This window comes from Symsagittifera roscoffensis, chromosome 5 (genome assembly GCF_963678635.1).
Source record: "Symsagittifera roscoffensis chromosome 5, txSymRosc1.1, whole genome shotgun sequence".
Lineage (NCBI taxonomy): Eukaryota > Metazoa > Xenacoelomorpha > Acoela > Convolutidae > Symsagittifera > Symsagittifera roscoffensis.
This window is the reverse complement of record NC_087066.1, coordinates 25384623-25400774: the sequence shown is the minus strand read 5'-3', so window position 1 is coordinate 25400774 and position 16152 is coordinate 25384623. Positions and strand designations below refer to the sequence as shown.

General features: G+C 37.0%; 2 protein-coding genes across 3 annotated transcripts in view; both read right to left on the bottom strand.

Moving 5' to 3' along the window:
- The window catches only part of LOC134847000 (IST1 homolog), a 541764-nt gene that overhangs the window by 50634 nt on the left and 474978 nt on the right, over positions 1-16152 (bottom strand). The window lies entirely within an intron of this gene.
- LOC134847002 (NAD-dependent protein lipoamidase sirtuin-4, mitochondrial-like) overlaps positions 1-16152 on the bottom strand; it is a 500142-nt gene that overhangs the window by 9012 nt on the left and 474978 nt on the right. The window contains exon 6 of the mRNA XM_063864481.1: positions 1876-2042. Within this exon, the coding sequence (XP_063720551.1) occupies positions 1876-2042 (167 nt within the window). The remainder of the gene's footprint in view (positions 1-1875; positions 2043-16152) is intronic.

Sequence of the window (16152 nt, the reverse complement as noted above, 5' to 3'; positions counted from 1 at the left end):
ATATCAATCAAAAGGTATTGTTGTCTTGAGCTTAAATTTGAAAAGATATTTCACCTGTGATCATTTTTCGTAAAGTTATGGGGGTTTAAAGATTGCCATTTTGGTCAATTTGTGACAACTAACGCGCTATATATTTCGCGCTATTAACGCGTAAGCGGAGATTTAATCCGTCTTAGATGAAGTCTTTATAACGATCATCCCGCGTTGAGAAAATCTCGCCCCTTATATCTTCTTAACTATTGGTTTTTATTAGAAGTACTTTCAATAGTTTATTGTTCCGACTTTCGATACGAAAGTAACGGAATACTTGTGCTCGGGGTGGGCTTTTTTTCTTCAGACAAATTTCGACTTTTTAACTAGCCATTTTTGGCGGAATTTTTTTAATATCATTCAAAAGGTATTGTTGTCTTGAGCTTAAATTTAAAAAGATATTTCACCTGTGATCATTTTTCGTAAAGTTATGGTGGTTTAAAGATTGCCATTTTGGTCAATTTGTGACAACTAACGCGCTATATATTTCGCGCTATTAACGCGTAAGCGGAGATTTAATCCGTCTTAGAAATCGTTCCAAATTGGTTGAACGAAGCTTAGTTGCCATAATTGACTTGTTACAAGAAGCGAAATCTATTCTTTTGTACTCTATATGGCGTGTGGGGGGATGATTTTTAACGAAAACTTAAAATTTTAGAAAAAAGATTTTTCATTTCATTTTATTACATTTAATTTTTTAATGTTATTACTGCTCCATAAACCTTAAAAGGCAGTCGGAACATTCAGGGCTTCTCCCTGTTACGAGCAGTCTTGTTCCATTTTCAATTTGAATTCAGTGTCAAAATATCCGAGGAACCCGTGATTCAATCCAATACATTCAACTCATTAGACGCACAGCTTAACAGATAATTGCAAGTATCTGACATCTATACATAAAGAATATGCTTTTTGAAAAGCAAGCTATAAAATTAAATTGCATCCCCACTTTGACTTCAGCAAAATTTACGCAGCAGAAACTGTGCAAGGAAAATTTCGACGTGCATTGCAAACAATTGTCTCAAACTGTCACAAGACTCCCGTGTGTAATAGTTTAAAAGATAACCAACCGAGTTGGAAAATAATCAATGAACGCAAGTAGCAGAAAAAAATGCTGACTGTTTTTGGAAAAATCTCAAATTTTGACGAAAAAATAGATAGCCTTACAGCTCTTTGAATTTCCAGAACAATTTATAATTGACGCTTTTTTTGATAAATTTGATCCAATTTCAGAAAACTGGAGCAATAGGTAAATTTCTGCTCCCGCTTTTCCTGAAAAAAGCGAAAAAAATCTTCAAGACCAATTTTTTCCTCCACTCTTAAAAAGAAAAAAATCATATAACAACGACCAAGTTAAATATGCCTTCTGATAAAAAAAACCGCTCAGAGACTTTAATAGACGGACATTAAGCAGGGGCGGATCTAGCATTTTCTTGATGGGAGGGTGGCTTTTTTTAGGTCGACCAAATAGAGTTTCGGATCTCTCTCAAATCAGTATAAGGACCTTGATTTTTACTAAAGTTTCTGCGCCGCAAGCAAATAAAAAAGGCGTTTTCAGGCACTTCTTGAAAATTTTGACCCAATAAATCGCGTCCCCCTCCCCTAAATCCGCTACTGCATTGAAGTCTCTTTTGTAATATACCAAACAAAACTCAATCTTCCAACGCTCTAGTGTTATCTGGAGTAGTATATCCATTTTAAAACTAATTTGCTAATAATAGCAGTACTATTAACATTTTATACCTTTTTCAATTTGAAGTCCTTATTCCACACAAAAAAGCGGAGGCTTGCATCAGTTCAGCGAATGATGAAAAGAACGAATGAAAATCATGAGCACAATATTTTAACCTGTAAAGAAGTTCCGACACAGAGAACTGCTTCTGATTCTGATACTTTTTGTTTTGTTTCTTCCACTGTCGCTTTCTTCACATTGTCTCCGAAAAACACGACACTAGGCTTCAATATTCCTCCGCACGAGTCGCACATTGGAGCCACGAAGTCTCCTACTTTTTCATCTAAAGGAAAATAATAACTGCCTATTACCAAATTACCTATTACCCCCCTTTGGTACTTATTTAAGAAATCCTTTTTTAGGAAATCTTAACGCCTATTTTGGCTTGTTTTTCAGAAAATCCATATAACGGCTGCAAACTCTCAACATTTTAAAACGAGCGTTACGCCGGCCTTGATCCGCTCAAGTGTTCAATTATTTCGACAATCTTCTCCCAAATAATAGAAAAGTGCCCAACAAAGATTTTGAAGGACTGTATCTGCAAAACGTGGATCTGGGCTCAAGAAAGGAACCAACCGATTGCTGAATACTCAATTTATGTTATGATTTAAGAATTCAAAGTTTATTAACGAAAAGAGTTAATATTAGTGTGATTTTAGGTCATTTTTAACATTTCAAATATGGGCAAAATGTTGAAAAAAAAAACATTTTTCTGCCTTTAAAAAAAGGCTCAAAGAGGCAAAAATGTAGCATCAATTCAGGGTAAAAAGGACGAGCTAAATTCTATACATTTTTGGGGAAAGAAATTTGCTCGCAAAGGAAACATTCTCTATTTTCACATATAAAAAAACGGTTACCAACTTGTTCACATAATAATCAAATAAACACATCTGGACTTTTGGGATAAGAACATGAGTCAAATAAGCGCAATATAAAATCATTTAATCGAAGTGATTAACAAATCTGACCATGATTTCGCACAAAAGATCAATAAGTTTTTAAAAGATTTTTTATTTTCAGTTTCTTTGCTGGCACCAACATTGCCGGCTCTGTTTTGCTCTCGAAAACACTTGGAGTAAAACAATGGCACCAGTTTCAACTGACGTCTTTTGCTAGTCCCGCTTGACATTTTGACCGTTGCTGTCCCGATAACCCTATCGTTGGCGGAATACGTTTCAAGAACTCGGGCTATCTTGTAATCACATCCTTTAACCGAGTCGTCACCAAGCCATACTAAGTCGCCCATTTGAAGATTTCTATGTTCATCCACATTTCACTTAGAATGCGTGTTCCATTGCGCTAGATATTCACGCGACCAAATCATGTCCGCATAGGTTTGCGAGGTTCGAAGGGCCTTTCTCAAATCGGAATACCGCTCGGCATTAGGTATAAAAGGAAGAGATATGTTGGGTCTACCAATTTGAAAGTGATTGCGCGTAAGCGCTTCAAAATCATTTGGATAATCGCTCAATGGCGTCATTGGTCTTGCATTCACCGTTTGCTCGACCTGACACATGGTTGAACTCAAGATCCAGATAAGAAAACTGCAATCAAAGCTCTTTTGCAGCTTGACTACACACTCCCAGATTCCACCAAAGGTGCTGCAGGGGGTTGAATTTCCATACGATCTTCCTCAATTTCTTGTTTGTTCCAATTATCTATAAATTTTTTAATACCTTCGCAGCACCTTTGAAGTTAGTGCCGTTGCCACTCATGATGGCCTAAGGCTGCCCTCGGGCGACGAATCTCGAGACTGACGCCAAACGAGACTCAGTGTGTAGAGAATGCACAATCTCGATATGTAGAGCCCGTGTTACAATGCAAAACAATGCAAGTGAATAATCAACACCGCCTTTTCAAACTTCGTCGCAGGGGTTTCACTTCAATTGGTCCGAAATAATGAACTCCCTTGGTTGCAAAGGGGAATATCCCAGGCGACACTCGTTTTGGAGGTAGGTCGGACATCATAGGTTGATATGCTAGGATGTCAAATTGGTTCAAACGCCTTCAAGCATTTGTATTCTTAGGGAAAACTCTCCTGTAGCGCCCATCTAAGGACTTATTCCGTTGCCCTCAATTTCTCTTCTCCGGTTAAGGTTCTGCCAAAACGAAGACAAAACATTACTGCATTCACCAAATTTGAGAAGATACTGAAGTGGTTCCAAAGGACTATAGCGGCGAGAGTTGTAGCATGCTCGATCGTTTCACTAGGTTCTTTGGACTCCCCATTAAAAGGTTGCAGAGGCCAGGTCGATTTTAACTCGCCCTGTTCTCCGATCTGCAGTTCCGAAATCGTCATTCCTCCATTCCCAGGGTCCGCTGAATTGTCAACGCCAAAACATGGTTCCATTCGTCGATGGTAGGCTTCTCCAATGTTTCAGATACTCTGTTTGCTACAAAGACAACTTGCTTTTTGTAGGCTCAATGACTCCAGTGGAGTACCGTACCTGAATCAGGCCAGTGATGTACTTCGTCGAAAGTGATATCGTGCTTGTTGAGTTTTTGTGATCAAAGTCAAGTCGAGTATAACGCTGTCTGCAGCTCGAGACGGGGTATTGGCAGTTGGCGCATGGGTGCTATTCGACATTTTCCTATCACGAAATTGCAGCGGAAGAAAATTCTTTGTGAGGTCCTAGTGAAACTTCTAAGGAATCGAGTTCCACGTTCCTTTTCAGTCCGAGTACCGAGGATTTATTCGGTTCTTGTTCAAAATTCTTGCTTGTTTCTTTCGATCGGTGATCTCGCAGAAACTCCTTGTTCGATTCTTGGCTACTGCTAACCGATTTCCTTAGTTGCAACCTTTTTTTTTCGAGGCAATGAACAAGTTCCTTGCATACTGCTTTACCTTGTTCCACACTACATACTGACTTTACTAAGTCATCTATAAAAAAATTTATGCTGATGACCTTTCCTGCACCTGGGACTATTTAGCTTGATCTTTTCCGGTTCTGAGCAATGCATGATTGACACGTTGGCGAGCTTTTTGCTCAGGAAACATGTCGCTTATATTCGTAAAACTCAATTCTGTCGGAGGACTGATTCCTTCCGATGCCGCAAGAATCTGCATTCTAGTTTTGGAACGGCAACTTGTAGGAACACGGCATCAATATATGCGGATATAGCAACTTCGCTTTCCCAGAAATAAAAGATAATTCCGCGCAGCCTTTGTAGCAAATCTGGCTCTGGAATTAGCGTGTCATTGAGTCAGATGCCACTATGCTTAGCTGCCGCATTGCAAGTCCATCTAGCTTTCTCCGGTTTGTCGGGACTTTAAAACGGATGATGAAGTAGGTACGACAGTGGATCATTCCGGGAGTCCTGTAACTCTTCAACGCGCTGAGTTCCCGTATAAATCCTCTTTTTAATCGTATTCTATCGTCTCCTTATATCTTGTCGTCAGCGCTGTACCCTGTTGAAATTTTCTCTCCAGAGACTTCAACTGCCCTACTCATGATAAGGTGGTCTGAATGTTCCAATCTTCCACAATCTTCCAAGCTTCGCAATATTCCTTCGCCCACTTCATCGGTTTCTGAGCGGTTATTCAATTAGCAATTTGCGGCCTAAGAATTCATGTACCACCATTTTTTCACTTGTTCTGTCAATGGGTCAGACGTGATGGCCAAATGCGTAGATGCTTTAATCGCTTCAGTCAATTTTTAGGGTAAGGGTCCACTTGTTGTCTAACCCAACAATGATCTCGCTGCCCACGGGTCTTGAAGTCCACCAGACTTGTATTGCAATGGTCTTATGCGACTAAATACGTCTTGTCCTAGGATGATACCGAAAATGTTCATTGATAAAGAACAGTCGGGAAGAGGCCAGAGCTATTAATAGCGTCCTTTTAACTATTTATAATCAATTTTCTGGGATCCAATTTCAATTCCCAGCTGCGTTCAAGCCTGGACGGCATTTATGACAGTTCGTTTATCAATTGCGATGATTCGAATTGCCACTTTATCCGAATCTATGCTTCCGGGTCAATGGATCCCAGCAACACTCATTTTCACCTGCGGAAGTGACTGCAGTTTGAGCATCTCCGAAAAACTTTTGACGATATAGAAAAAGGTCGATCCATTGTCGCAAAAAGCGATTGTTTCATCATGGCTGGATACTTGTACTTTGACAAGCTCTAACATGCCATTATTTCGATCTGAAGATGACATAGCTGAGGAAGCCTCCAAAATTGGGGTTGGTCGGTCCTTGTTTTAATTTGTTTGCCTCCTCGGTGTTTTTTTGATGAAAGAGTCCAAAATGCTTTTTTTTTGGCATCCATCTAGGCTAAAATTTCGAGCCAAACTGCAATTGTACATCAAAAGTTTTCCTTATATGCATTAGAAGCATTTGTTCTGTTTGATTGATTTGTGCCTTTCTGATATTGTCATATCTCTTAACTTTTTAAAATTCCACAATTTGTGGACTCCATCCTTCAAAGGATAATGGTTGTTCGTTGATATGTGCCACAAAGATGACTTTGTGTTTTTCGGTTGGTCCATTTTTGCTCAAAAAAACTTTGAAATCGGACTTTCCGATTTCGGAAAATTGAGCCGCTAACTCATCGTGTACAAACGCTATGTTACTCAACCAGCCGCTGAGGTAACTCAACCCGACGTTGGCTTGGTTACTGTTCACTAAATGAAACAACCACTTGCTCTTGAGTTTCGATGGAAGTTTTCTGACAGCACTGACTCAGAGCGCAAACCTCCAAAAAAAATGATACTGTTTGAAACAAATCACTTTTTCGGCTCATTTGATATATTAAAAATGCATCAACTGTGTTAACTTATTAATATTCGAATGTCAAAGCACATGTTATGAAAAAGCTGTAAAGGTGCCCCACTTTAGTTGGCAAAAAAGAAGATTCGTACTAATACACTCGCTTCGCAAGTGTAGTCAATTTAATTTGCACTCTCATTTCTGAAAACAGGTATTTTACCCCCGTAAACAAAAATATCAGTTTTTGCCCCCTTAATCGATGAAATGCTGCAAGCTTTTGTATGATTGGTCAAATTAGACTCTGACTTCAAACATGACTTTTTCAAATATCTATTTGATTTTTTCCCTACCAGTGACACATTAAAATTCAAATATAATTGTCGGCCGTATTCAGATAAAATTTAGAAAGCTTTTATCCCCCAATATTTGACTAAATTTGAAAACTCAATTACAAATGCACATTTCCTCCTTCTCATTCGACTGTATGGAGCCTTTTCATTATTTGGTGGTATGTCATACAAGTGACTTCTTCGGTGCTGATAAGATTGCAATCAAACTTCTGATAACTTTCCATGAAAGGTAGTCAATTAGTTAATATTTGCACCAGACAGCTTGTATTATTAGCCACAGACAGTATGAAATATGTAACCCCATTCAATTAACAGGGAAAAAATACGAATATTATAGACGAACTAATATCATTTTTGGATTGTATTTTCAATTATTATCCTGTAGTCGAGAGGCCAGAACATCAATTCGGTCATCAACAAAAAAGGTCACCTAATTTTCCCGCAAACCCTAGATTCCTTAAAATAAACATATTTATGAAGACCGATTTATCTTTATATCCCGTTGAAATTCGCTTAAATAAAAATCCACAACAGCCCACATTTGAATAATTAAATAGTTTTTTCTGCATATGGAAAGCTCAATTTGAGCATCATCAGGAAAAAATATCAAACTCCAAAACGGAGAAAGAAAGTTCAAACCACAACGGCACGTCATGGATAAGAGTCATACTATAATCGGCACGTCATATTATAATCAAAAACATCTAAACTCAAAGAAGTAGTTGCATTTTCGAATACTCCAGCAATAACTATAATTAGTCCAACAAAAAATTGAAAAGTTTCAAAACCGAAAAAAAAATTAAACATTTTTTAAATTTCGAATTTGAAGAAAAATTACATCATGTTAAAGAGCTTTCATTTTCAACTATTTTTTATGATTAACAATTTTTTGATGAATTGAGCTCAACTTCGTCATATTTCTTCCACGTGATAAGGTTGTATCTTAAAATTTAAAAGGAATTCGATCGACAACAGTGAGATCAGGGATCAAAGAATAGAACAAATGATTTCCGCGTTGTTTATCCGGGAAGCTGGTAACAAACGGTGCATGAAATATTATGAGATATCGTATTCACAATAACTTGAAAATTTGAAACCTATCCCACATAAATAGTTACAGTAAAATCTGTCACGCGAGGATAAACAGCCAACAGAGTCACTGATTAGAAATTTGTTTTTGAAATCAATGGCAAAAAAAACATCAAACGTCTAGAGACAATATCAAATAGAGGAAAACACGACGAGAAACATGATGATGATGAGTGTTAAATTAGTAATTAAACAAAACTTAACAAACGGCTGCTTAGCCAAAAACAACGACTTTTTAGCCAAAACACTTTTTACGTCGGCTGCCTCCTCCAGAAACAAGCACACAAAAAATTTTCTCCCTTGACGACGTATTATGAGCAACATAAAGCACGATAACATAGGCCCAAACCATTTGAGCCAAACAAACTTCAAAAGCGAAGAACACCATAGCCAACAGACGGTTGGGAAAAGTCCATGAGCTTAAGGTAACCGAAAAAAAAACCATTTACTTTAATTGAAAACTTTTCTAAATTTAAGATTCGGAGAAAAAATCTATCACGTTACAGCTCTTTTAAATTTAAAACCATATATAGGTGAGCTTTTTTCCATACAATTAAACCAACTAGAGAAAACTGGCTCAAACAAACAAACTATAAATCACATATAAAAAAAATGTATTATAAAAAAATGATTATATCAAAAACTGCATAAAGCGGAAGATTTAGAATATGAGCCAATAAAAATAATCAGGCAAACGATAGGCGAATAAACAAAATTCTCGGCACAAAATTTTTCAATTCGATAAAAACGGCTTCTTGCCGGAATCGAACCCAGAACTTAAGCCCCAATCTGGGCGTTACCTCTAAATTGGTCTTGACCTATTAGACTCGAACTTATTAAGAACACGCAACAATTACGTGCAATTGCTGGCGAAAAAAGCCTTACACTCGGTTACAACAATCTTGCTAATCGCGGAAGTAAAATTAAATGAGTAGCTTAACTTTTAATTCCAATGGCATATAAATTAAAACCCACTTTTGAAACTCAACGTAATTCACTTTTTTGCGCCATTTGCACTCTGTTCTTTGGAGATTGATTTTTGCCTTCCATTCAGCTACCGAATTTGAAGTCAAATTTAAAACAAAACAAAATGAAACCACTGAAAAAAAAAATTGGAGCGCGAACGAAAAAGAACTAAAGAAGATCATACCACACAAACTGAGAAATACCAATTGTTGTTAAGATATTTTTCCACTCTTCATTGATAAATAAAATTAAATCTATAGATAATAATTTCCATTCCTCTTAAAATTCTAAACAGTCAACAGCTTAAGCTCAAGGATACCGAAGAAAGATAATTTACTTGTATGAAAATTTCTGAACGTACAAATTTCAGAGAAAACAAATGACGTTGGATTACTCGGAAGTTTCTCTTATGATTGCCACGTTTTTCATTAACCTACAATGCCAAAAGAGAACTGGGTCAATTGGTAATTTTTCCACTTCGCTGAAAAACTGGTCAGACGTGATGGCCAAATGCGTAGATGCTTTAATCGCTTCAGTCAATTTTTAGGGTAAGGGTCTACTTGTTGTCCAACCCAACAATGATCTCGCTGCCCACGGGTCTTGAAGTCCACCAGACTTGTATTGCAATGGTCTTATGCGACTAAATACGTCTTGTCCTAGGATTATACCAACTATTTTCATTGATACAGAATAGTCGGGAAGAGGCCAGAGCTATTAATAGCGTCCTTTTAACTAATTATAATCAATTTTCTGGGATCCAATTTCAATTCCCAGCTGCGTTCAAGCCTGGACGGCATTTATGACAGTTCGTTTATCAATTGCGATGATTCGAATTGCCACTTTATCGGAATCTATGCTTCCGGGTCAATGGATCCCAGCAACACTCATTTTCATTGCGGAAGTGACTGCAGTTTGAGCATCTCCGAAAAACTTTTGACGATATAGAAAAAGGTCGATCCATTGTCGCAAAAAGCGATTATTTCATCATGGCTGGATACTTGTACTTTGACAAGCTCTAACATGCCATTATTTCGATCTGAAGATGACATAGCTGAGGAAGCCTCCAAAATTGGGGTTGGTCGGTCCTTGTTTTGATTTGTTTGCCTCCTCGGTGTTTTTTTGATGAAAGAGTCCAAAATGCTTTTTTTTAGCATCCATCTAGGCTAAAATTTCGAGCCAAACTGCAGCTCTACATCAAAAGTTTTCCTTATATGCATTAGAAGCATTTGTTCTGTTTGATTGATTTGTGCCTTTCTGCTATTGTCATATCTCTTAACTTTTTAAAATTCCACAATTCGTGGACTCCATCCTTCAAAGGATAACGGTTGTTCGTTGATATGTGCCACAAAGATGACTTTGTGTTTTTCGGTTGGTCCAGTTTTGCTCAAAAAAAACTTTGAAATCGGACTTTCCGATTTCGGAAAATTGAGCCGCTAACTCATCGTGTACAAACGCTATGTTACTCAACCAGCCGCTGAGGTAACTCAACCCGACGTTGGCTTGGTTACTGTTCGGTAAATGAAACAACCACTTGCTCTTGAGTTTCGATGGAAGTTTTCTGACACCAGTGTTCAGGACTGACTCAGAGCTCAAAGCTCCAAAACAATGATACTGTTTGAAACAAATCACTTTTTCGGTTAATTTGATAAATTAAAAATGACTCAACTGTGTTAACTTATTTATATTCGAATGTCAAATAACATGTTATGAAAAAGCTGTAAAGGTGCCCCACTTTAGTTGGCAAAAAAGAAAGTTCGTACTAATATTCTCGCTTCGCAAGTGTATTCAATTTAATTTGCCCTCTAATTTCTGAAAACAGGTTTTTTACCCCCGTAATAAAAAAAAATCAGTTTTTACCCGCTTAATCCATGAAATGCTGCGTGCTACTGTACGATTGGTCAAATTAAGCACTGATTTCAAAAATGACTTTTTCAAATATCTATTGGAATTTTTCCCTACCAGTGACACATTAAAATTCAATTATAATTGTCGGCCGTATTCAGATAAAAGTTACAAAGCTTTTTTATCCCCCAATATTTGACTAAATTTGAAAACTCAATTAGTAATTCACATTTCCTCCTTCTCATTCGACTGTATGGAGTTTTTTCAATATTTGGTGGTATGTCATACAAGTGACTTCTTCGATGCTGATAAGATTGCAATCAAACTTCTGATAACTTTCCATGAAAGGTAGTCAATTAGTTAATATTTGCACCAGACAGCTTGTATTATTAGCAACAGACAGTATGAAATATGTAACCCCATTCGATTAACAGGGAAAAAATACGAATATTATAGACGAACTAATATCATTTTTGGATTCTATTTTCAAGTATTATCCTGTAGCACCAAATTATTTTGGTAAAAAAAGAATCTTCATAGTGCTCATCGAGAGACCAGAACATCAATTCGGTCATCAACAAAAAATGTCACCTAACTTTTCCCGCAAAAAATCCTAGATTCGCCCCAAGTTAAGCATTGAAAATCCAAACTTTCCAGATAAAAATAACATTTTTATGATAACCTATTTATTTTTATATCCCGTTGAAATTCGCTTATATAAAAATCCACAACAGCCCACATTTGAATAATTAAATAGTTTTTTCTGCATATGGAAAGCTCAATTTGAGCATCATCAGGAAAAAATATCAAACTCCAAAACGGAGAAAGAAAGTTCAAACCACAACGGCACGTCATGGATAAGAGTCATACTATAATCGGCACGTCATATTATAATCAAAAACATCTAAACTCAAAGAAGTAGTTGCATTTTCGAATACTCCAGCAATAACTATAATTAGTCCAACAAAAAATTGAAAAGTTTCAAAACCGAAAAAAAAATTAAACATTTTTTAAATTTCGAATTTGAAGAAAAATTACATCATGTTAAAGAGCTTTCATTTTCAACTATTTTTTATGATTAACAATTTTTTGATGAATTGAGCTCAACTTCGTCATATTTCTTCCACGTGATAAGGTTGTATCTTAAAATTTAAAAGGAATTCGATCGACAACTGAGATCAGGGATCAAAGAATAGAACAAATGATTTCCGCGTTGTTTATCCGGGAAGCTGGTAACAAACGGTGCATGAAATATTATGAGATATCGTATTCACAATAACTTGAAAATTTGAAACCTATCCCACATAAATAGTTACAGTAAAATCTGTCACGCGAGGATAAACAGCCAACAGAGTCACTGATTAGAAATTTGTTTTTGAAATCAATGGCAAAAAAAACATCAAACGTCTAGAGACAATATCAAATAGAGGAAAACACGACGAGAAACATGATGATGATGAGTGTTCAATTAGTAATTAAACAAAACTTAACAAACGGCTGCTTAGCCAAAAACAACGACTTTTTAGCCAAAACACTTTTTACGCCGGCTGCCTCCTCCAGAAACAAGCACACAAAAAATTTTCTCCCTTGACGACGTATTATGAGCAACATAAAGCACGATAACATAAGCCCAAACCATTTGAGCCAAACAAACTTCAAAAGCGAAGAACACCATAGCCAACAGACGGTTGGGAAAAGTCCATGAGCTTAAGGTAACCGAAAAAAAACCATTTACTTTAATTGAAAACTTTTCTAAATTTAAGATTCGGAGAAAAAATCTATCACGTTACAGCTCTTTAAAATTTAAAATCATATATAGGTGAGCTTTTTTCCATACAATTAAACCAACTAGAGAAAACTGGCTCAAACAAACAAACTAAAAATCACATATAAAAAAAATGTATTATAAAAAAATGATTATATCAAAAACTGCATAAAGCGGAAGATTTAGAATATGAGCCAATAAAAATAATCAGGCAAACGATAGGCGAATAAACAAAATTCTCGGCACAAAATTTTTCAATTCGAAAAAAACGGCTTCTTGCCGGAATCGAACCCAGAACTTAAGCCCCAATCTGGGCGTTACCTCTAAATTGGTCTTGACCTATTAGACTCGAACTTATTAAGAACACGCAACAATTACGTGCAATTGCTGGCGAAAAAAGACTTACACTCGGTTACAACACTCTTGCTAATCGCGGAAGTAAAATTAAATGAGTGGCTTAACTTTTAATTCCAATGGCATATAAATTAAAACCCACTTTTGAAACTCAACGTAATTCACTTTTTTGCGCCATTTGCACTCTGTTCTTTGGAGATTGATTTTTGCCTTCCATTAAGCTACTGAATTTGAAGTCAAATTTAAAACAAAACAAAATGAAACCACTGAAAAAAAAATTGGAGCGCGAACGAAAGAAGATCATACCACACAAACTGAGAAATAACAATTGTTGTTAAGATATTTTTCCACTCTTCATTGATAAATAAAATTAAATCTATAGATAATAATTTCCATTCCTCTTAAAATTCTAAACAGTTAACAGCTCAACAGCCCACATTTGAATATTTAAATATCAAATTCCAAAACGGAGAAAGGAAGTTCAAACCACAACGGCACGTCAAGGATAAGAGTCATACTATATTCGGCACGTCATATTATAATCAAAAACATCTTAACTCAAAAACGTAGTTGTAATTTCGAATATTCCAGCAATAACTACAACTAGTCCAACACAAAATTGAAAAATTATCAAGAGAACCAAAAAAATGACAGACTATTAAAAATTTTTTAAATTTCGAATTTGAAGAAAAATTACATCATGCTAACGAGCTTTCATTTTCAACTATTTTTTATGATTGACAATTTTTCCATAAAATGAGCCTAACTTGGTCATATTTCTTCCACGTGATTAGGTTGTATCTTAAAATTTAAAAGGAATTCGATCGACAACAGTGAGATCAGGGATCAAAGATTAGAACAAATGATTTCCGCGTTGTTCATCCGGGAAGCTGGTAACAAACGGTGCATGAAACGGAGCATAGTGTTATTTCCATTTAACAAAATCAAAAGCTTAAATAACCATCATGAGCGGGCACTCTTCAATCATCGAGACTTGACGAGTCCAGAAGTGCCACCTTAGCTTAGCGAACGGCATTAACCCTTCAGTTGGTCTCTATACCTGCTCTTCTTGCAAACCAAAGAAATTAACGGGCCCAAACCAGCGTCTGATTCTGCGTATGCGGTTGGATCTATTTAAACGTATCGAATTACAAAGCTATATGAGCTCAATAGAGATTTTTACTGCTCCTTGCTGTACTGAATCCAGTATACTGCCCCTACTGTGATTAACACTTCTAACCTTACTTGCATGCCTGTACAAAATCCCGCTCCAACAACTAATCATCGTGATCATTCCTGTTCAGTACAAGTGATCATTCCTACTCAGTGATCATAGCTCCCCTTGTAACCAATCAAACTCCAAATTTGCGTCTTGACTCGAACCGCCAACCCCCTACTGCAACGACCTCCCTCATTAACCAAGCAAACCACTCTGTACTAAGTCCCTGAACATCCTGACTTAAAATGTAATGGCATCTCTGGAAAAGCACTCGAAATTGTAGCCTCATTGTGCAAATGCCAAATCCACATCGCAGTTTGTTAAGAAACTAAGTTGAAAATGAGAAATCGCACCTTCTCGCTGGGACCACATTACACAATTATTAGAAAGGACCGTAATTGAGAGCTAGGTGGACTCCTTCCTGCCATTCAATACACCTTTTATACGAGGAACTTAAACAGCAGAATACGGAATTTTTGAGGCGCAAGGCCGGCAACCGAAATCTTATCGCAACTTTAACATCCCGTCCCAGCTCTAGCTGCCCCAAAGAACTTAATCTTCTTTTACAGCTCTCTTGTCCGATGAAAACAGTATCGTCCTCGGTGACGCCATAGTGAGGCCAGACTCGTAGCCGAAATAATTGAATCTCTTTTTACACTTTTACCACCACTAAACAACCATTATCAAACGAGGATGCTATACGATAGTAAAACGTCAGCATTCTCACCAGATCTCTTCCTAGCCCCGCCATCCATTTAATTAAATCTTTCATGACTTCGCTTTTGAAGCTGGGCTCCGATCATCTCTCAATTTTAAGCACCCTTTCAATTGCAGAAGACCTAACCGTTTGCTCCCTGCAAATTTTAATGAAACTTAAGAAGGCAGATCGAAAAAAAAATTTACACAGAGGCGAAGTGGAGCTTCGCGCCATTTGCGATGCAACACAAACATAGAGAAAAAGAATTTAAAAAAAAAATATTTTAAATGCTGACCAGCAAAGAAAAGCTCTTAAGCTTAGCATCAAAGGCTCGATAAGTTTTAGACATCTAGAAACTGATAATAAAATCAAAGCGGCAGAGTCCTCAGAAGCATTATCACCGGAGGACCTGTGCACAGTCCACCTCAAACATATCGGACAAATAGCAAAAACATGTTTAACAAACATTTTTAGTTTCTCTTTCTGTCTACAAAATTTGGAAATTTGGAAAAATCTATCAGGTACCACATCCGAAAGTAAACAAAAATTTCAAACATTGAGACTCCTACCGCCCAGTGGCAATTTTCAGCCCAGCATTCAAAATTTTATAATCTTTGATCCATCCAACCCTAACAAAAATTCTCTCTAACGCCGATCATCAAAATCACTTTCGCCCAATGCATTCCACCACCAGAGCACCCCACTCTTGAATTTTTATCAGCGATGATTTAAATCAACATAGATCCCCAAATGGAACGTCCTGCCAACACTTGTTTGATCAAAAGCTTTTGACATGGTCAGCCATTGCACTTTCCTGGATCTCCTTCATGGCACCAGCGTACCGGAAAGCCTAATTAAGTTGTTGTCAAACCACCTTAGTGGGCGCCAATCAAACGCTATGTTCAGTGACGCCCTGTTGAAAACTAGGATTGTTCCATCAGGCGTCAGTCAAAGCTCAGTCTTATCCCCAAAGCTTTTTAATTTGCCCAGTCCAGCAACACTTCAACGGACTCATCAATATTATCCAGTTATCAAACTTAACTACGCAAAACATTCGCCGTCATCTAAAGGTTCGGCCAATCCGATTTTTTTACAACGATTTTATCAATGATCCGAAGGTGGAAATGAAAAAAATATATACTACCCCTCGAGAAACATTTCAAAACACCTCGTGTTTTCTTCGATTCAATTCTAAATTAAGCAGAAAATGGCATGTGGACAGCCACAAACGACGCGCACGGGTTTTTGATGCAAAAAACGTTATCCGAGACTTCCTGGGGCCAGTCTAAAGAAACTTCACTGGTTACTTTTAAAGCTTTGGTGAGACTAATTTTAGATAATGCGAACCCCATTGAGTTAAAATTCTTTTACCAAGCTTCAAATGTTCAAAAAGCTGCT